The sequence below is a fragment of the Malurus melanocephalus genome, unplaced genomic scaffold (genome assembly GCF_030028575.1).
Source record: "Malurus melanocephalus ecotype Western Australia unplaced genomic scaffold, MMel_1.1 scaffold_566, whole genome shotgun sequence".
In the NCBI taxonomy this organism is placed as follows: domain Eukaryota; kingdom Metazoa; phylum Chordata; class Aves; order Passeriformes; family Maluridae; genus Malurus; species Malurus melanocephalus.
In genome coordinates, this window is record NW_026623798.1 from 22,111 (window position 1) to 44,308 (window position 22,198).

A 22,198-nucleotide genomic window follows, 5' to 3' on the forward strand; every position below is an offset into this window, starting at 1 on the left:
GAGGCATTTTACAGAAATGCCAAGTTCTGCAGATGAGGCATTTTTCAAACACTTCTTGATTTTTATTTTACCTTTTTTTTTTTTGCCTCAGTAATATAATGTTTGTGCTAACTCGGATAAAAAAATTTCCACAAGTTGCTAAACATCTCCTGTCTCAGATAAAGGTTGTCTTAGAATATGTGAAAGTATTTTTGAGTGCTCAAACTCACATTTGATAAGTAGAATAACAAGGCACAGCTGCTTCTGCAATGAAATTGGAAGTTCTCACTGGCGGCTTCAAATGCAGCACTCTATCCCTCCCTGCCTCCGTCTATYGTTATTAGTATTGGCTCAAGCTGTGTGACAACAATCACGGGGATCAAATGCAGTTTATCAGGGGCCAGCTCTTTTCTAGTTTTTCCATACCAGCCTCCTAACAGAGAAATTCCATTCTAAGGTTTTTGCTKGAGGTAGTCCTATGGAGCTCTCAGYTAAAAATAAGCCCAAGAATTACAGGCTTTCAACCCATTAGCTCAGAAGAATCACTTGTACTCACTGTTGCATCATTTTTGGCTGTCATCCAGTATACAATGACAAGTATTTATTCACCTAGAAGAGGAGAGAGAAAGCTACATGGATTGTGCYTGACATCATGATTGGGGTGAAACTGTTTCAGCTGAAAACGGTTATACCTTCAACAGTGCGTAACAGCCAAGAATAGTTTTTTAGGCTGAATGAACCACATGGGGCTATTCTGCATCATGTACTAATATGGATTTGGGGACTAAAAATAAACTGGTATTTTTAGCTGAAGAAAGTTAGCCTTGAGCTCCTGATTTTTTCCATCAGGAAGAGTCAAAATATGTATCATCTAATGCCCTTTCTCTGTCAGCAGCAGCAGCAGCTGCCTCCCGGAATGACTCCCACGGCAGCATGTCTTCCCGGTGCCCGGGCAAGAACAGGTCCAGCTCTCGGTACCTGGGCACTGTGTGTGCTCACACATGGTGGCTTCTTACAGTTTCTTGTAGCCTTTCTGTGCSACTGATAAAGCCGCATTGCCTCACAGAAGCACACGGGGAACAGATAAGCCCGGTAGGCACACTGAGCTGCTGAGGCCGCTTGTGAGACAGGGGTGGCAGAATCACAGAATCATTCCCTTTGGAAAAGACCTCTGAAATCATCGACTCCAGCCTGTGACTGATCCCCACCTTGTCAACCGGACCAGGGCACCAAGCGCCACKTGCAGGCGTTCGCTGAACATCTGCAACAGGGACTCCACGATCTCCCTTGACAGCCCMTTCCAATGCCTAATCACCCCTTCCGTGATGAATTTCTTCCTAATGTCCAACCCAAAACTCTCCTGCTGCAGCGTAAGGCCATACACTCCTGTCCCATGCCTTGTTCCTTGGGAGCAGAGCCCGACTGCCCCCTCCCGTCAGTGAGTTGTGGAGAGAAAGAAGGTCCTCCCGAGCTTCCTTTTCTYCAGGCTGARCCTCCCCAGCTGCCTCAGTTGCTCCTCTTAGACTGCTGACCCTTCCCCAGCTCCGTTCCCTGCTCTGGRCACGTTCCAGCCCCGCAATGTSCTTCCTGAATCGAGGGGCACAGAACTCGACACAGGACTCAAAGTGGGCCGAGTGCAGGGCGCACTCGCACAGTGCTTTGATTACCGAGGGGCTCGGGCAGGGAGGGAGGCGCGGGGACCCCCGGCCCGGCCAGCTCGCCCCGCCTCCATGTCCCCTCAGGGCTGTGGAGAGGAAGGGGGGCCGCGGGCAGCCGTGCTGTGAGCGCGCCTCCGCCAGGGGGCGCTGGGGGCCCGCCCCGCCCTCTTCTCGGTGACGTCACACCGGCGGGGGGCGAAAAGCGCCGCCGCTCATCCGGGTCCCGTGGCGGGGGCTGGGGGCGTGGTCTTCCCTTCACGTGACGCTGCGTGGCGGCGCACCCGCCATCTTGTGTTGTTGGGCTGAGGAGCCGCTGCGGCCGTGAGGGACTCTCCGCCCGGGAGCGCAGGTAACGCCGTCCCGCCGCCGCTCGGCCCCGCCGCCGCCMCGGCCGCCCCCGGCACGCCCCCGCCGCCGCGCGCCCCGCCCGACCACCGGCCCTGCCGGCGGTCCCCGCTCGCCGCGGCCGCCGCAGCACCGAGGCGCCCCGCGGCCTAACCGGGAGGCGAGGCCGTCCAGGGGGGACGCGCCTGAAGGGCCCCCATGGGCCTCTGCAGGGGTCGTTGGGGCTGGGGCGAGCGGGCCTTGAGCTCTCCATGCGGGTCCTTTGGTGCTTGTCAGGCGGCGGCGGGGCGCCCGCGGCTCCTCACGTCCTCCGGGGCCGTCTCCCCTCGCACTGACCCTTGTGAACTCGCTCGTCCCCTCCCAGTCCAGCGGGAGCGCGGCGGTGAGCCCCGCTTCGAGCACGCCCAGCCCTGTCAGGTTACAGTGGCCGAGGAAGGAGGGAGCTCCGAGCCTTCCCCCGCGCAGGCAGCAGGGTGTTGGGAGCAGCGGTGACCGGCAGTGTTTGAYTGGAGAGGCCTTGGCAGGCTGAAGAGAGCATCGATCAGAATTGTGTACGTTTGGTATTGATCCAAGACAAGTAGTTTCAGTGTCAACAGAGCAGTTACGGCTTTTTCAGTTCTCTGTGATTGCACTTTGAAGTGGAACAAGGTGTAAGCCAAAAGGAGGTGTTGCCACGTAGTGCTTCTGGAATAAAAATCTACGTTTTCCCCAGTAATATTCCCCAGTGCAACGTTCATGGTGTGCTCATTTTGCTGTAATTTTTGAACATCTGTTTGATTGGGTGGGTGGGGAAAGGACTTCTGAATTCTGATTATATTCCTCTAATTTGTTGCTGCTCATTCTATTTTCTTGCTTCAGGAGCTGACTTGGGCAAGTTCCTGGAAAGTACGTGTGATTTTTTTTTCCCTTTTCTCATAACTCTGCTGGTTGCTTTTGTTTTTAAGAAATCCTTTAATAAACGCAAATTAATCTGCTGCTTTGTGAATGGAGCATTTGGTTGATGCACAGTGTGATAATTGGCAACCTTTGTAARCAAAATTGGTTGCAGTTGTCACCAACAAAAGCTTTGTTTTGGTATTTKTAAGCTATGTTATTGGGTGGTGACTGCAGTTGATAATATGTGCATTATTACTGTGCGGTGTTGGTTTTCTTATGGTGCACTTGATTGGCATCCTTTGAACAGTTAGCTGATGCTGATGTGAAACTGTGTGGCCTTATTGATCCTGGGGGTGCCAGCAGAAGTGCTGGAGTGGTCATGGCCCCCCTTTTGCACCTGCTTTGCTCACCAGGTTCACGTAGTTSTACCAGTCAGTTGAAGTCAGTAGTTGTGTGTTGATGGTAATTTCTCAATTAATGTGTGATTAAAAAAAAAATAAAGATTCTGTCTAATAGTCAGCTGGGTTAAAGAGAAGGCAGAGTTTCATCCCTGGAAGTTGGATGTTACCTCTTTCGTTGAGACTTTCATAACCCCTTTCAGTATCTAACAATGTTGGGTATAAATACTGGGGTTGAATGATTTCTAGGAACTTGTCAGGCTTTCCCAGCCCCTGGATACAGGAACATGCATGGGGTCACCTGGTCACTGTATTTCTTTTGGGGCCTTTTTCTGTTTGGTTTCTTGAACTTGTCTTTTAAAGCAAAAGCGTAGAACTAAAATGTAATGTAGTCCTGTAGCAGGAATGATTAGTTTCACAGGRTGCTTACAAAGAATTTTGATCCTGCAGTAAGAACTTGGACTTTTGCAGATCCTCTTTTCCTTACAGGTGTTGATCTTGAGGATTGTAAAGTATCCTCAGGTGCTCCTATTAACATTTTTGCTTGCCTTTCTAAAACATTCAGTAAGCTAAAAATATGACCTTTATGATTATGTAAGTGAAAAAAAATGCTTGTGAATAGACAGTTGAGGGCTTTGCTATTAATTTTTTCCTTACTGTTTTACTCCTGGGTTGAGGRAAAGGACTTTGTGTAAAAGGGGAGTGTGAAGAAGGTTTTGGGTTTTTTTTAAGGAATTAGAATAAGCACCACTCCATTTTTCTGCTAGGGCCAGTTCTGTCACAAACTGGAGTTCTTCATACYCGAATGTAAGAAAAAAATTGGCAGTTTTTTAAGATCTATAGATACTTCATTAAAATGAAAACAGCCCTAGATGCCAGAGTCCCATGGAACACCTTGTTGGGGCAGCTGAGTGGCTGAAGGCTTTGCTGKTACATGTCTGTGTTGAAACATATTTCTGCTTTAACCTAGAATGGAAAACACTGGTTCAGAGTAACTGATGAAGATGAGCTAGTATGATCTATGCCTTCCACTTTGTCTCTCCATTTATTTATCTGTTTATTTTAATTACTAGGAATATGAAATTTGGTTTTGCCTACTTTTGTCTGATCTTGTAATTCCAAGTAACTGTCATGTGTGTGTTTCTTATTGTTTCACTGAGGTCTTAAAATTCTTCCTTAGAACTTTTAAAAATATGGTATTAAGTTCTCTCATTTCCTGATTTAGAAAAAAAAAATCCTTTTCCTAATATTTTTTCTTAGTTTTTATGTTTTTCTGATTTTTTTCCCTCTGTGCTTCTTCTCAAAGATTAGTGCAGATAAGCTGTGTTTAATTCATGGTTATAGATAGAGCTGTGGGTCAGAGCAATAAAATTTCTCTTTATGGGTGTAAGAGCACAGCCCKGATCTGCTTTCACCTCCCTACATCTCTTGCTAGAGATCCACTGGATGCTTTGGTGAGGAGAAACCCATCTCTTTGTTTACTGAGGAAGTATTTACCTTGAAAGGGTAAATGAAAATGAAAGGGGTGTGTTTTTTTCATCAATTTATTTTAATTCATGGAGTGACATTTGAAATCCTAGGTGTGTGAAATGCTGCATGGGGATGGGCTTTGCTGTTGTGGGAGCAAAGTSAGTTTCTGCCTAGCCTAACTTCTGCTTTTCTCTCTTGCTCTCAACTCCTGAATGTTTTTTTTGGCAACAGAAAGGATCTGACTTGAAAATTGCCAGAACTGAGAAAACTAAGCAAGTTGGCTCAAGGTGTGCCTTATGGAAGGAACTAAGAATTTAGTGTTTAAGTGACAAAGTCTGTACAAGATTGGCCCTCTTGTGGTTGGTAATAGAGGAAACCATGTAGTTCATCATGGGGATGTTTAATACCATTATTTTTTCATGTTTAGCTCAGATGGCAGCTGGGGATTGTAGCAGGCTGAGGTCTTTGCATTGCTTTGTTAGAAGCTGAGATTGCCACAGTGTGTTGATTACAAAACGTGTCTACTTCTCTTTTTTGTGAAGAGGGAAGGCTGTCATTCATTTCCTCTAAAGGTGATTAAACAGTCCTTGAATTTAGACACCATAGGGGTGGATTGATGTCTGCATGGGTAACTAGGCTGCCATTGAAATGTTTCTCTTCGACTCTTTTTTTTTTTTTTTTTTTTTTTTTTTTTTTTTTTNTTTTTTTTTTTTTTTTTTTTTTTTTTTTTTTTTTTTTTTTTTTTTTTTTTAACGGAAAAGATGCATAGAATTGTTCTGGTGTGTTGGAGGTTTTTGCCTTTTTTTTTTTTTTTTTAACGGAAAAGATGCATAGAATTGTTCTGGTGTGTTGGAGGTTTTTGCCAAGCATGAAATCAGTGTGTTTTGTGTTTTTTCAGGAGTGAGCCTCTCATGTAACCCTTAAAGCTTGTAATATATAGAAACTGGATATACAGATCTCAGGATTATAGAGAAAAGCAAAGGAATATTGGGAGCTGAGTGGTTGTTGTAGAGTGTGTAGGTCAATGAAAAATTTTAATGGACATTAAAAAATTATTTTAGCATACTGCCTTATTTACAGTGCCTTTTGGATCACTTACAAATTTTTGCTTGTCTCAGTTTGTATTAGAACTGTGCATTATTCTCTCTCTTTGGCCATATGTTCAAAAAATCTAGGGAAATAACAATTATTTGATAGCTTTAGTAGATCTGCTTGTATATGTAGTTTTTCATTATAAACAGATAACAAGCTTACATATATAGTTAGAAAAACTCGTTAGAAAAATGCTCTTATATTGTGACATAGTTATTATTACAGTGAAAATAAGCATGATGCAGTGCAGTTTGTGAAGGCAGTGTTTTGTCAGGTGGATTTTTGTCCTTTTTATTCAGTGGAGGAATACTTGTTTCAGGTTCTGGTTACATTGAAACAGTTTTTTTTTATTTTCCTCTCTCCCTGACAACAAACGTAGATTACATTCTGTTGATAGTATTTCATGATAAAAATACAGGCTTCTGTGGCTGGGAGATTTAGAGTCTGTAGATGTCCGTGGGTAGATCATTTTGGGTAAAAGTAGATGTGAACCATGTATGGTAGTGTGTCCATCCAAACTGGAAGAAACAAGGAAAAGATGTGCTTTGGACACTCTGGTGATGACTTTGGGTAGAGTTTGGTGGTGAAGGCTCAGTAGCTGAATTTACATGTCTTCAGCCTTAGAGTCAGAATATCATGTGGCAAGGAATTGGTATGGCTGGAAAGTAATGGATTTATAAACGGATTTTTTTGATGCATGTGTGTTTGAATCTGAGGATGATTTAGTTGGAAGAGACTTTGGTGGTTGTTTGCTCCAGCCTCCTGCTCAAAACAGGGCTSATGTCAGTATTAGACTGTTGGTGTGTTAGAAAGTGAGTGAGGCTGGTCATGGAAGTAGCATATAGCAAGGCTTTTATGTAAAAACATCTCAGAACTTGGCTTAATAAATCAGAGGTCCCATTCAACCACCATTAAAACCAGTGAAAGCTTTTATGATAGGCTTAGTTCATGCTGTATTATCTGCATATGTWATTTTCTCTGTTATACCAAGTTTTAAGAATACCCACAGGATCGGGCTAACATGACAAGTCAGTTTACAAAAACATGATTTTTAGATCAAAGCAAGTGAATTCTTGTTTGCGAATTTTGGAAAATTGAGAAGCTATTAAGTGTTGTAGTTCATATATAGTATGCATTCTGGTACACATTCTGATTTTGTTAGGACATTTTATTAAAACACCATTGAATGTTTGTTTCCTGAAGTATAGGATGTCTCAGAACTTCATAGCAGGAAACTTTAAGGAGGAGGGGTGGGATAAGAGAGAATTTCCAAAGCCCAAAGAAGCTGCTTTTGTAAATGACATTTTAAAAATGAACCCCTGAACCCTCACAGCAGCCCAGATCTGTTAATTCAGTGAATGTTTTCAGTGAATGTAATATGAAGTTTTGTTCTTCCACTTTGAAAATATATATGGGCTCTGTAATGTGTGTGACAAGTGGGAAAGAGGTGCTGCAGTGGGAGGGCTTTGGTTGCATTCACAGTCTGGCTGCTGGCCTTGCTGGGGACCCAGTAGACAAACTTGGCATCCCGATCCATAATATCTTGTGGAAAGGCACAGACGAAATTATTGTTTTACGACAGGTTTTCCTTGTGCAAGGTCGATGGATGTAGAAGTAATTTTTCAGCTGAAAAGTGAGTGCTGGCAGGATTTTGGAATAGGATTTGGAATGAGAAGTGTTTGTGTTTGAGCAAGTGGCAAGGCCAAGGGTGTGGTTCCCTGACTGGAGCTTAATCGCTGGTGTCTGCCTTTGGCTGTGAGTCTGGTAATGAAGTTGGAGATCACACTGTGTTCTGGTGGGGAAAGGGAGAAAAGGGCTCACAATTTATCTGTGTGCAGRTGAAGCAAGAAGTGGATCTTCAAACTACTTGTAACCACCAAGTTCACAACAGTAGGTAGGAAAGGAGGAGAATATCTGGAGTTGTGTTAATGCTCTTTATTTTTCTTGAGTTTGGTTAGGTGTGTAGGTCTTGTTAGTTTCTTGTGTCATCCTAGCCAAGAAGCTCTGCTTGTGTTTGTCCTAGACTGGGTTGCAACATGTTGCAAGCTGTGGTKCTTCATAAAGCTTTAGGTGGGTCTGTGGAGTGAGCAGAGGAGTGGCAGTTTGAAAGTGCCATTTGAGGTAGTCATGGACAATTTTTGACCAGAAACTGCATGGGTTTGAGACAGGGAAGTTGTAAGACTTCASTGGATCTAGAAATGTAAGTGTAATAATAGAGTTGTAGTTTCTGGAGAAACATATGGTTTGGATATTGCTCCCTTAGGAAAAGCTTCTTGGTGTGTGGGTAGATAGGCCTTGGAAAATTCACTGCCTTTATCAGGAATGAGGTTTGGTAAGCCAGAAGGGACTCCTGTGACTCGTCTGGCATCTTGTACAATGTGGCTAATTTTTTTTTCTGATTAATTTTCTGTTTAAACTAGAACATACTTTTTAGAAAATCATTCAGCATTGACCTAAACCCAGCTAACTTCGTTGATTTCTCCAAATGTCTTGCTTCAGTCCCTTCACTGGAGAAACTTGGGTCTTCAGATGTTTTTACCTGTGTAATCATTTACTGACTAAGATACTTAATTTTTTTTCTCAGTGCTCAATAAATAGGACTTTAGTGTGTTGTTTTTTTTTTTCTCCTCAGTGTAGGGCATATCTGTCAGGTTCTATCAATTTTTGAGTACCTGATTTATCAGCTCTTTTGCCTATTACGAAGAAAAGACACAGTATCACGTCAGTGGTAAAGTTTGGTGTATATTTACTCTGCATTTTCGTTTTCCTGGGTTAAGTGTTTTCTGTTAGCTCTTCTAGTCATTATTGTATCGTATATTCCTTTTCAGTTGATTATTGTCCCAAATCTCAGCAAGGTTTCAGGACTGATTTTCCAGAATAGTCTTACATTTCTTCTGTATCACCTGGGTTTTCTGCTTGTGAGTATCTTGACTTTGCCTTATTCAGTACAACCTGCTATACTGGACTGAGTCATTGAATAATGTATGATGGTACTGTTGATGATGTGTCATTTCCATTATTTACCATATCCATGTTTGTCATTCTTAGGTTTTAGAAGTTTTTGTGGGCCAGTGTTACAGACTGTATAGAAGATAGCTTCATAYCTTTTACTCAATTTTGAGAATTTTATTCCTTCTGAGGTGGGTTGTTGTAGATTCTTTAGAAGAAAAATTAGATTGTGATGATTTGAGGCTTTTTTTGTGGTTCTGAATAACTTTGTCCTTTTTAATATTCTACTGAATAGAAATGTCCTGTAGAAGTTAACATTTGTTTACTCATTCAAACAATGACATTTTTATTCTTACAAAAGTATATTTTGATTGAATGTCTTCCATAAATCCATGTTGCCTAGCCTTAATTATGTCAGTGTCCTTTAATCACCGTTGTCTGCTTYACTCAATGATTAATATCAAATAGGTAGTGTAGCCACCTGAGTTATCCTGTTTAGCACTGTATTTCAAAGGTGGTTGTGTACAGTTGTGGATTGTCTTTAATATTTCAAGAATTAGAGAAAATCAGTGTTAATTATTCAGTTAACCTGTTACTTTTTTTTTTTTTTTTAAAAAACACATTAATTTTTACTGGCACTGACCTTAGCTAGCTCTAGTAGCTGCCTGTGGAATGTTTTCTTGCTTGCGGAAGGTGAAGTTTTTTCATCTTGATGTCATGTTGCTGTTGAATAATGGAACACTGCTGTTAAATGCCTGCTCCATGTTTATTTAAGGAGAACCCATTTCCTTGYACTTAAGTCTGATCATGTTAGATTTTTGTTGTGTTCTTCGGTTCTCAAATTTTCATCTAATTTCTAGATTTAAAAGACTGTTTCAGACCTACAGTAGCACCTGACCTATCTTGAAAGGAGAGGGTATTTTTCTTCCTAAACATCTCTGATCAAGGCATAGACCATTTCAAAAGATAACAGCAGTGTATAGTAAGAATCGGTGTATTTTTTCCAAGGTTTAGGTTTCCAAAGTTAATAAAAAACCTAAGCACACAACAGCCCCAAAGATATAAATTGCAGTGACAGTTCACATCTTTAATTTTTTTCATCTGTAGGAAAGATTAGATGGGCAGACCTGAATGCAGCCATTGCCTAGACTCAACTTGAAATACTAAGAATGTCTGTCTTGGTAGTCTCTATCCAGAACAGCAGAAAATCTTGGTGAGACATATTACCGTGTGCTGCTAGCTGAGAGAATTCTGTAATGGAAATGTAGGAATTTAGCATTGCCTGAAAATCTYGATGCAGGTTCCCATCAGTAGCAAAAGAACCTTAAATGGCAGTTATGTGAAGTTAAGCTAAGTCTGGAAAACTTGGTCTTTCAAATCCCTGAGAGCAACTTTTTGTGTAGAAATTTATTAGCTAACTGTATGTTTTAAAATACCAGAGCATATGGGCAACATGTGCCACAGTAATTGTAGACTTTCAGCTGAAACATCTTATGCATTTTAATATATAAATCCAGCCAGTAAAATAAATTTCTAGCTTGTGTCTGTAGTGGATGTTTCTGAGACCTTTAATACATTTGTCAGTTATTAAATAGTGGGCCTGAAAAATGGTTTAAGAAACTGCAAGCTTGGTAAAATAACCATTATTCCTAAAGTGAACCCGTGAAATGAATGTTGCTGATGGCAGCTTCTGCACCTATAATATTACCTGTTAATTGTGTGTGGAAGCCACTTAAAGACTTCATGTTATTGGATTACATTTTGTGTCAGTTCTGACAGTGGACTTCTGACTTTCTAAGTACTAAGCAGCTAACAAAATTGGGGTGTTTTTCCCCTTGTCAGCCTACRGGTTGTTGAGGTTGATGTGATTTCTTCTCTTCACTCCTGTGTGGTGATGGCAGGTTGRTGGCTGTGGTATCACCCCAGGAAAAGGGGGTTCCAGTTTGCAAAGCAATTACCTTTTTCCCAAAATATGCAGGAAAATTCCAAATGTTTGTAGAGTTGCATTGGCACCTTGATCAAATATTGACCTTACTTGAAGAAAAATTTGGAGAAAACATTTTCTTTGGAGGAGTGGTGGGAAGCACCAGGTGGCCTTCTTCGCAAAGCAGTGGTGTTAATTATCAAAAATTGGTGGCCATTATCAAAATACTTCCTYGGTTTCTCACTTCAGCTTGAGGCTACCAGTATGTGCTTTCTGCCCATATGAAATCTGTGGCTATGGAGATTCCTCCATCAATAGCCATTAATTTGTAGAAAACCTTGGTTCACAAAACTAGCTGTTCAGAAAAGGGCTTTTCCCTCATATCAAGGAGGAAATGTTAGGTATATATTATTTTTGTGATTAGCCATTCTTGATTAATATGAAGCAGCCATTTTAATGAAGACCAAAATCAACATTTCAGTTATTAATATTGAATCTTAAAACCCAAGAAAGTGATCTAGATAATAAAGATATGATAAATCCACGCCTTTTCTTAGCCAAAATGGCTGAATTTGTGACCTGATCATTCATTCCCTGCTCTTAATTCCTCATCCTTTTTCTTGCTCCACCCTGACTTTYTCCTCTCGTGATGTGAATGCTGTCTAGTCCACCCCAACTTGCCTTTCCAGTTGGTACAGCTTCTCTGCACACCAGCCCTGTGTGGTGTGCAGTCACTGTCAGAGGTTCCTCTCAGGTTGGCTTCCATGCTCTCCTCTTTTGGCTGCTGCTTTGAGAATCAGCAGGAGCAGCTCAGGATTTCCACTCTGTGTTTCGTCTGCTCTGACATGGCTCAGTATTTTCCTCTAGTGCATTTGCTGTCTTAGCTTTCCTGAGCCTTTTCCTTTTTCTCTGCCCCCCTCATCCTCCTCCTCCCAAATCATTGCCTATTTTCAGRGTGCTTCTTATCCAACTTTTTTTTTTCAATCTTGTCTATAATTTCTTTATCATGTGTGTTTTATTTCTGATAATGTTGTCTATTCAATTYACCTGTCACACCTATTCAGATCATCTGTGCATCTCTGTTAGTCTATTTTGGGGTTTTGGGGCAATGTCTTCAGTACAATTTCATTCACAGTTGTCTCATTTTMAGTTCAAAATTCTACAGTCAGAATTTCTAGGGATGGGGTAACTTACCTGAATGCAATACTGAAGAGGAAGAGTTCACAAAACAAAGTGTAATGACCAAAATGAGGATAAGGAAAGCCATTTAGCAGCCCACTGGGATGGGACTAGCAGGCTTTGAGTATTTTTATAGGTACTAAGCTGCTAAGGAGTCTAGTAGAGAAATATGACACAGCATCCTCAATTTTTTGGGAAGGTAATGCAGAGGCTGAAGAGTGTGGCCTAGTGGGTCCAAAACCAGTRAACAGCTTTATCCTAATTGGTTTTTAGTGCTTTGTCCTTGTATCTGATGGTTTTCAGCTATGTTTTTATAGCAGTTTAACATTCAGCGCCAGCCTTTTGGTATTACTGATACTAGGCAAGCTTTGATATTAGGAGTTAAAAGATCCCAGGTTCCCTGGTGATGCACATGGGTTGGTCTGAAAACTCTCCACCCCACTCCCGGCAAAAGGACTACAGGCATTGCAGGAAGTGGAGGGGCAGCCGTCTAATTAAGGCTACTAGTAATTGTGTTAGAGGCTTGTCTCTGCCCAAGTATGCATGATGGTTTGCTTGAATTGCCCCTCAGTATTTTCACATGTGGCTGCTGCATGTTGTCTTTGGGTACCTCACCTTGGRTTTTGATTTGAAGAATGGTGAATGGGTATTCTTGAATATTCTAATGAACTGTCAGCTGCTTTAAAAACTCAACTCAAATCAGACTGAAGTCATCTCAGACTAGCCCTGTGGGAATAYCTGGGTATTTTTGTATTAGCTTTCGGTGAAGGTAGTGGGGATAATTCCATTTCAYTGACTAGTGTTATTGTGAAAATAAAAACATTAAGATTTGTATATAAATTACATTGTAATTGTAATGGGATGAAGCATATATGGCACGTAGTTAAAATATCAAATGTTGATTGGTGGGTTTAGGCTGCAGGGAGTTTTATAAGCATTTGTAATCTTAGGCCCAAAATATYTGGGTAGAATTTGCTCAAGCAAGTTTTAACATATTTGTTTTTTTGCATATTAGCAAATATGCAAGTTTTAGCATATTTGGTTCTCGCTGTTTGTCACTTTCTAGCTAGATTTTTCTTTATTATCATTACTTCTGTAGCATATGTATAAGAAAAAAATGTTTCCTTTGCTTGGTTTGGTCCTGTTCTTTTAGTAGCTAATGCCCTTTCCCACAATGTTTTGTTTTTTATTTTCCATCACCTTTTCATGCGAAGTATAGACAGACTCATGAAKTTTCTTATTTAGCATCCATGGATCTGTTAAGGAATATAATTCTGATACCGCAAAGTTTCCTTTCTACTAGTATGGGTTTTTGAAATCTCATCAACCAGTGTTTGGAGGTGATGYGTCAAATCCTATCTTTTTCTCGGGCTTTGCCTAAAATGTGTTTTTAAAAAAACAGACTGTCTTTCTCTGCAGATTTGGCTTGGGCTGCTGCTGGAAGACAAGATGAGCTGTATTTATTATGTGAAAAGACACTTGTCCAGAACTACCTGGGCTGGACCTGAATCTGACAGGGAAAAGTTCATAGCCTTACCTCAGTTGTAAGGCTTCATCTGCTCTTATCCATACACTGTGGATAGCTAGGAACTTGACCTCARCTTTGATAATGTCTGCAGGACCTTGGCTAATAGAAATGAAAGTAGCTGAAGTCTTAAGTTACGCWTTTTTTTTTTCATAATGAAACCAAGAATGAAAGAAATACTGTCATTTGCTTGCAGATTTTTTGGAGGATGTTGTAGCATTGGATGTACTCAATCTTTAGAAGGCTTATTTTTCAAGAATGAACAGTGGAAAATTCTTGAATACTCTGCCACTCAGCTGGCAAATCTGTCTTGCTGTAATTCTAGTGTGGTTTTTATCCTCATGTAATTGTCAGGAAGMGACAATTCTGTTAATTAAGCATTACTGTTCTTAGAAGAGAGGATTATACATCAAGTTCTCTATGTTTAGACAAATTGTTTCCTCAGACACCCTGATCCAGTGTCCTGTTTGAGCTGTTAAAAGAGGGATTTAGGGAAGAGATTTTGATTCAGTTGCTACTATATTAGTAATTTGATCTGTGTTAGAGAACTGAAATGGATTCCTTAAAAACAAAAATTTCCATGTCGTCAATTTTTCCACTTCTTTGCATGACCAGGTGTGCTTTTGTATTTTGAGTTAATCTGTGAAGGGCTGTATCAATCCARCTGTTTTCATAATAAATATTTTTATTTTTTAGGTTTACGCTTTTTAAAAAAGAGGAATAGAACAGGAAAAAATGGCAGCAGAAACTCAGACACTTAACTTTGGGCCTGAATGGTAAGTTTTGTCTATTTTGYCAGACTCCAGAACTTGTCTAAAAGGATTTTTTTTCCCTTGGAGCAGAATTGGTTATGAGACAGAATGGGATATAACATCATTGTTGTTTTGTTCTGCTTCACCTCAGTCYCTGGCCTGTGATTGAAAACAATATTATAGAATTCTTTACTTKGTGAATTGGCATTGTGTATGAATTGAGTTGGATTTCGTGTTATATTAATGCATAACACTKACCTTGCGGCCAAGCATTTGAGGGAGGAATTACGTTTATGATCTCAGAGGTATGCAGAGTAAATGAAGATGTGCTTGTTTGGTCTTTCTACGTGGTACATGTTAACAAGGAAGTTCTTAAACTCTCCTCGCTGTACTTAACTCTATAGCTAATCAATTTTTTTCTTCTCCCTCTATGGAAAACCCAAGCCCTGTATGGAATATGGTGAAAAAAWGTGTGTTTCCTGTCAGTGTCCTGCATGTTTGTGCTGAAAAGTGTTAGGAAAAGAGAGTTGTTGTGTTCAAAAGAATCCATGCTGTCCTACAATTTTGTCAGCTGCTAGTTTTACAGCATGTCTGACATGCATTGTCCTGACTTTTGCTAAAGAGCAATTGCACAGGTGTGATTATTTGTTCCAATTTCTTGTTAAATCATTGGTGACTTCAGTTACGGACAAGAATTCTGGGTGGTGTGGTTTCTGAAGAGTGATTGATCCCTAAGTGTGTGAATGGGAATGTGGAGTGGTTATAGGAAATGCAGTTGCTGCATAGCATGTGGTAGGACTGTTACTGGAATAATGCATTCACTTCTGCTGACACATTTCTGTACACAATGTACAGAAATTGGAGAGCATTTGGTGAAGAGGTAAGATGTGATTTGTAGCTGTGAAACAATGAGAGTTCAGTCTATTTTGTTAGATTGAAAGAAGGTTAAGAATGAATTTATCACAACCTATAAATATACTCATCAGGCAGATATCTTATGCTGGAGTGCTCTTCAGTGTAAGCGACAGACATAATTAGATTCTTGATGGATGGAAGCCCAAGTTGTATTAAAAAAAAAAGAAGGGGGAAGGCAATTCTAAAAAAAGCACATATTTTAACAGTACAACTTCATTGCTGTGTCATAGTGAGGGGACTGTCATATTGAATCTCCAGTTAGTTTAAAAACCAGATTAGAATCTATGGAAGCCTCTATTTACTTCAGTGAATTACTAGATTTTTACAGGAATAATGGAACGTAAAATTGATAATTTTTCTTTTAGGTTGTGATATATCTGTCACGTAAGCTGCTGTATCACTTAACAGTGAAACTCTGGGTCACATTTGATCTGGATTAGAGTTGAACATTGCACTGAGCCATCTAATCCTTTAATAATTCTTCTCCAGGCATGATTTTTTTGGAAGTGGCATGTAAAGGAACTGCCATGGGGTGGCACCAAACTAAAAAAAAAAAATCAGTATTTGACTTGTAAATTACTTTTTCCTTTCTGTTTGAAAAACAATAAAACAAATCAAAGCATGCTTCAATAATTAGGTGAAAAGTTGTCTCTGAATCACTGTTTTAGTTTAGAGCCCCTTCCTTTCCAAGGCTTTTTGACTGCTGAGAAGAGGTTTTGTTGTTTTGCTTGTCTAAGCTACCCTTCAAGAGAAGGTGGAAAAATGGGCAGGGTTTTGTTTCTTGACACACACATCCTTTTGTAAAACAGTCATCAAGCTTAAAAATACAGAATATTTGGGTAGCTGAGGAAGTGGCTGTGTAGAATGAGACTAATTCACCTGCAGAGTGGGAATAACGTGAGAATTCTCTACCTGTGAGAAGCTAAATCACTTACCTGTGTGGCATGGGAGCAAATGCGATAGCATGTTTATCTATTAGCACAAATTAGTTTGCTTTTTGCAGTGTCTCTGAAGCAGTGTCACTGTATTTTGTACATACTTTATTTTTTTTCTTTTATTGATAGTCTAAGATAAATGTAATATGCGCTGTAAGGGGAAAAAAAACCAACATTGATCTTAACTTTTGGAAAAGGAATTTGTGGTAAAGGATTCCAGACACACAAGATTAAACTTCATTGTAAAATTTATTGTGCTATACTGTTAAACTTTGTGAAACATCTGAATAAACTCTTTCCTTAGCTTAATATTTGCTGCACTCTCCTAGCATGGTAGGAATGTTTCTTGTCAAAAAGAAGCTATTGTCATTAAGATGTCCCACTGATTTGTGTGCAGCCTATGTAAACAGCTTAAACAAGGCTTTAGGGGTATAGCTGGCTTGCTATATAGTCAACATAAAGAGTTTTCTCAGGGCAAGTTGAATTCCTTGATGTCCTTGTGGAAATTTCTTTCTTTCTTTCTTTCCTGGCTGCGGGCAAAACAAGGGAGGCTCTTTCACTCTTATTGAAGCACTGAGACTTAGAGTTTTGAAGTTAAACTGTTAATGTCTTTACTTTCAGTATTGTATTTATTTTGTTTGTGTCAAATATGTAAATGTAGAGATGGATGGTAGAATAAGTGCAGATATCCTCAATTCAATGTTCATTGTTCTTTTGCTTTTATTTCAGGCTGCGAGCTTTGTCTAGTGGCGGGAGTGTGACATCCCCTCCTCTGTCTCCGGCTTTGCCAAAGTACAAACTAGCAGACTATCGGTATGGGAGAGAAGAAATGTTGGCACTTTTTCTAAAGGATAATAAGGTGAGCAGGAAGAGGAAAAAGGCCTGATGTGTGTATTCCTAGCGACAGTCTTGTGATTAGGAATAGTTGTTTGTATTTTGTGATTATGGACAAAGAAATCGCATATCCCTTGGAATCTTAGACTGAAGAGGGCTGGTTGCAGAGGATTTTCATGTGTGTACTTATTTAATTGCATTTTTACTGCATTCAGTATGAGGAGGAGGGGTTGTTTGGTTTGGTGGTGGTTTTGGTTTGTGGTTTTTTGTTTTTTTTTTTCCCCTTTTTCATTTATTTAGTTTTTGGTTTTCCCTTCCTTTTCCATTTTAGGAGTAACTTCCTGTACCCCAGAGAACAAAAATACCTGATTGCCATATTCAGTCCCATTGCCACAGATGACTGAGGGTTAAAGTCTGCTTGCAGCTGTGCAGATTTGCTTGCCTCAGTAGGATTTTATTTAATGTCRTGCGTAATAGTTATTTGATTCAGCTACAAAGTCAGGCAAGAAGTCATATGAACAGATCATCTGAAAAAAGCAAGGGATCTCTATTTATCCCAGGTTATRTCAGTCACTTTAGCAGGTAACTGGCCCAGTGAGAGGAGTCTCAGGTAGCTCACTTCTCTGGGAATCGGGACGTATAAACAATGACATATAATACTTAAGAGCAGTATAGAAAGTCAAGAACCTCCTTCTGGTTTCACTTCAAGGAAGAGTTCTCAATGATGTAAAAGATTATGTAAAATTTCAGTGCTCTYTCAGGCGAATGATTAATACATTCTGCAGTTGTAAACATGGGGTTTTTCTCTAGATGATGACAGTGATTAGTTTATTTTGCAGCAGACTTGGAAATCTGAATCCTTCTGAGAGCCTTACCCTCAAGGGAGGGAAGGACTGTAAGAAATGATGTCARGGTTGTGCCTTGAGCTTGGAATGGAAATGTGCACATGCAGCTTCATGTTCCTRTCTTGTCTTGGCTGTGCTGGCATTCTCATACAATGCTGGAAGCCCTGCATTGCTTAAACGTGGATTCAAGGGCATTGAATGTCAGAGATTTTTCTATGTCTGTTAAGTGTGGTGTAGCTTAAAGCCATGCTTTAACATGGAGAATTGTCCTGTTCTACTTTGGGAAACTGCAATTTCAATCTTGATGTTACACTTKACTAGGTCAGCCAGTCAGAGGTCGTTGTTTTGTGCAGTTTGTTATATCAGATGATGCTGAAACCTCTGCTGTTGGGACTGACTCAGAACAATCCTGTGTGTTTGCCAGAACAACAATAGTTAGAATATGTCTTTCTTTTGATATCCATGTGTTTCCAGGCTGTTGAGTGTTTCTGGTTATCAATACTGAGAGGACTCTTGACAATGGTGCTATTCAGCTAGTAGATGTCAGCCGTGCTTTTAAGCTGTTGGATCTCTGATTAAAAGGAACACGGACTGAAAGCAGGAAGACTTCTACTAGCATGTGTCTAAATGAAAGAACGTGTTTAGTATTATGAACTAAATATTTTTTAAGCAATTGTCTGTTGGCATAATTAGAGCTCACTTGGCTGTATTGTCCACACTCTCAAGGTYGCATCTACTGATCTAGATTCAGGTTCAAAATTAGTATTAAAATTTATGCAAATCATTAGTGTTCTCTGTAGTTCATCTATGCATATAGTTTCATTGTATCTGGATTTTTTGTGTGGTTTTTGGTTAGTTGGTTTGATGTGGTGTTTGTTTTTTTCTTGCTTTCCTGGTTGGTTCTGAATTTAAGTTGGTGACTTTAAATCAAATACAACCTCTGTGCTGCATATGGTAATTTTGTTAAATAAAATCTGYCTATAAAAATGCATGGAAGTTAAAAGCAATAGTTTTTAATTTACCAGATGATGTCACTTGATTCAGATTTAAGCTGCAGTGATGTGTAAGTTTAAGTTCTGATGTCTGTGGTCTTGTGGGTGGGTGATGCTTTGGATATCTTGTCTATTAAATGTTTTTGTCTGAGGGTTGTAAATTTCCAGTGGGGTTATACCCATCCCCAGTAAAAGTTACTGATACATGGAGACTGACTTGGCAGAATAATTTTTTTTTGTTAATCAGTGTATGTGGCATCATCCCTGAAGTGGAAATACTTGTATGTAGTAGAATGCTCTTTTTCTTTAATACAGATACCGTCAGACCTTCTGGATAAGGAATTTCTGCCCATTTTACAAGAGGAGCCCCTGCCACCACTGGCACTTGTACCTTTTACAGAAGAAGAACAGGTTTGTATCTTTTTTRAAAAAATCTTTAGATTGTTTTGTAAAGACTTAATAAAGTGTATGCCTCCATGAAGAATAACAATAAAATTTGARACTAGTTTTCTTTCAGAAAAAGAAATTATGAAAGCATACTGTGTCAGCGTAAAGTTTTAATTCTATCCATGCTCAATTATTGTCTTAAATTAAAAAAAAAAATAAATCATGCAGTGTTCTGTTGATGACAGACAAGTTGTTACATCCAGGATCACCATTTATGAGGTATTACCTATTTCTTAAGTACACACCATTTTCAGATCAGTGAAATTTCCTACAGGTTTTGGACCACCTTCTCTTTGGTAACAATAGAGTCACAGAAGTGTCTAAATTCTGTAGCCTCAGTTTTGTGCTCTTTGGAGAAATGCTGAAGTTTTTTGAATGTTAACATTTGTTAAGAAGATGCAGTACTATAACTGCTCTGTGTATATATTGCAGTTGCTTGTTTTTCTCCTCTTTTGGTCTCTCTAGGTATATAACCATATAGAGGTGAACAAGATAAGAGTGAAAACAGGTTTCAAGGAAACTGATCTAGGTAGTTTGAAAGCTCTTGCTTTGAATTTGATTCCTAATGGAGAAAACTGCCCACCTTCTCTGGATAAATGCCTGTGACTTTTGACTCTGAACTGATTSGTTCTTTCTGGCTGTCTGAACTTTTGATTTTGCATTTGCTCTCTAATTTGTCATGTTTCTTAGCACTTTTCTTACTTCACAATACTGTGAGTTTTGTGTTCATTTTCTAATAGGAAGCTGAGTAATTTTTACTGGTTTGAGTAATTTKAGTTTTGCAGAGTTGTAGTGTTACTTTCTTAAGATATCAGACCATGCTCCTTCCTCTGCCTGCCCCAGGCTGTTGTGTTCTTGAATTTTTCATTTAATTTTGTGCCTGGATATTCTGGCATACCCTTTTCACCTCTCCTGTACTTCCTTCCTCTTTAGAGTTGTTTCATATTTCTTTTGTCTCTGTAGGATGCTGTCATTTCACACAAGATGCTGATGGTTTAGTTTTTAATCAGTGATTATATCTGAGTTCACATGGATGTGCTGTAAGCACTTCATGTCCATCTTAAGAGGCAGCTGAGATTGGGAATATGCTTTTATGGGAAATCTTATCTTAGCTCCTGTTCTTGAGTAGGAACAGAAGYGATTCAGGCAGCAAGCCCAAGAAATGGTGAGACATTTGGTAGCTTCAAAATATTGAAGATTTGTGTTAATTCTTTGGACATACTTTTTTGCTGGTCCATAGAGGAGTTCTTCAGGGAGGACTTACAGGCATTTTACAGTTTAAGGGAATGCTGACTTAACTGTGATTGTCAAGATACTCTTTGYGAGGAATAACATGAGTTTAAAGCTATGGTATTGAAAGTGTACCAAGTACAGATGAGATGGTAAATGCTGCTGAGCTTCAGGGATGTATGCTGTCCTCTGCTGCAGTGCCCAGTGTTTCACCAGTCTTGAAAACTCTGAGAAGCTGGTGTATACCATCACTGCTTTTTCCTGCTCCTTTTCACCTGTAGTCATGCAGGAGCCATTAAGCAGCTTAACAGCTCTCTACAATTTCCACAAAAATCTTAATCTGAAGTAAGAGGTCCRTATTAAATTTTTAAGAAAGTTTTTCCTTTAATGCTTTCTGGAGACCCAGAAGATGTGAACAATCTGGGTTTTCATGTCCTTTTTCCCTCCTCTTCCTGACTGATTCGAGGTACCAAAGAAAGGGCATTTTTTAAGTTAGAAATTCCTGGTCTTTGTTCCCCATGACATAACATTGTTCATTGAGAACCATGTTCAGAAGTGATCTTAAGGTGAATATTAAGGGTTTTGATGCTAGCTGTGTTGCAGGAAAGGTCTTAAAATTTAAGACTGACAGAGTTTAGAAGACCTTTTTACCCCCTTCATGAACACTTAGGATAGAATTACCATTTCAGAATCGGAGGGACAAGGATTTGGGCATCCTGCAGAGGATCATAACCACTGATACTTTAGGATGGTGTTCATTTGCAGCCGAGCCTGTCAGGATTACTTTGGGCTTGGATTCAGAGCAGTTCCTGCTGTGTTATACAATGCCTGATGGCATTGCAGTTGTATGTGAACTGTGTCTGGGAAGAATTTGTCTCAAGTTAGTTTGAAGTCATGCTGTCTRGGGATGGATGACAGATCATGTCAGCTATATGAATTTAAACTAAAAGGTGTTTAGTCTTACAGCATTTAATTAGATAGTTAGGAATACAGTATTCCCTACTGTAGTCCTTAGAGCTACAGTAATGCCTATACATGGACATCCTTTGGATGGATTTGCTGATTCTTTTAATGTAGWATGTTACTCTACTGATGATAAAGTTGCTGAGCTAACCTAAGGATTCAACTGATTCACCTTGTACTAAGTTTTGTTATGTAGTATCACAGATTTGTCTAAGATGTGTTTCCAGGGTAGGTTTCTGCAGGTGGCTTTCACAGGRCTTTCCACCATGGAGCACTGGCAATATGCAGCAAATGTTCCTTTGCCTTTCCCTCCACTCCCCTTTTTCCTATTTGCATTGGGAAAAAATTTGGTTSTTGTAATGTTACCTGCCTGCGTAGTAACGCAGCTCTTGCTGAATATAATGGAGATTCTCTTGTGTCTTCTTTGGTTATGTTTCTATCATCTATTGCTTAAAACATCTTYCATTTGCTGCTAAAGCTGTTCTGGGACATCTTTGTTCTTAGGTGTGCATTGTCAACATTGGTCATTGAAGGAATACAGAGTTCAATAGTAGGGCAATTTTTGCTTTTTTGACTTTGGTTTTTTATTACTTACTGTGGTCTTACTATGTGGGTTATTACCACTATGCTTTCACTGCAGCAGGCTCTACAGAGGGGAGGGAGAAGTTGTYCAGACTTCAAGCAGGAAAGTCAAATTTAAAAAAGAATTGGAAAAGGAAGTGAAAATGCTATTTTGTTCGTACTGGAAGAATAAAGCATAAAAAATGAGCAGTCTTCTAGGCAAGACAATGATTCTGATAAATACCTTAAATATTTTTTTGTAGTAAAATATTTCAGCACTTCACAAAAGACGAGAAATAGCAACGGCAGGAAAGGTGGTGATTTGCTCA

The 22,198-nt window shown here is 39.8% G+C and overlaps 1 protein-coding gene across 12 annotated transcripts in view; it reads left to right on the top strand.

The window, feature by feature from the left end:
• The first annotated feature begins 1,895 nt into the window (after positions 1-1,895).
• Positions 1,896-22,198, top strand: part of GIGYF2 (GRB10 interacting GYF protein 2) — a 75,484-nt gene continuing 55,181 nt past the window's right edge. For 7 of the 12 annotated variants that reach the window (XM_057382359.1, XM_057382365.1, XM_057382371.1 and 4 more), the window contains exons 1-4: positions 1,896-1,986; positions 14,092-14,171; positions 16,727-16,856; positions 18,984-19,079. In XM_057382359.1, coding sequence (XP_057238342.1) covers positions 14,131-14,171; positions 16,727-16,856; positions 18,984-19,079 — 267 coding nt within the window. In that variant the 5' untranslated portion in view covers positions 1,896-1,986; positions 14,092-14,130. Of the gene's footprint in view, positions 1,987-2,139; positions 2,534-2,840; positions 2,868-7,630; positions 7,713-8,866; positions 8,959-14,091; positions 14,172-16,726; positions 16,857-18,983; positions 19,080-22,198 lie in introns of those variants that run through there. The other 5 variants (XM_057382360.1, XM_057382361.1, XM_057382364.1 and 2 more) reach the window with 5 other exon arrangements.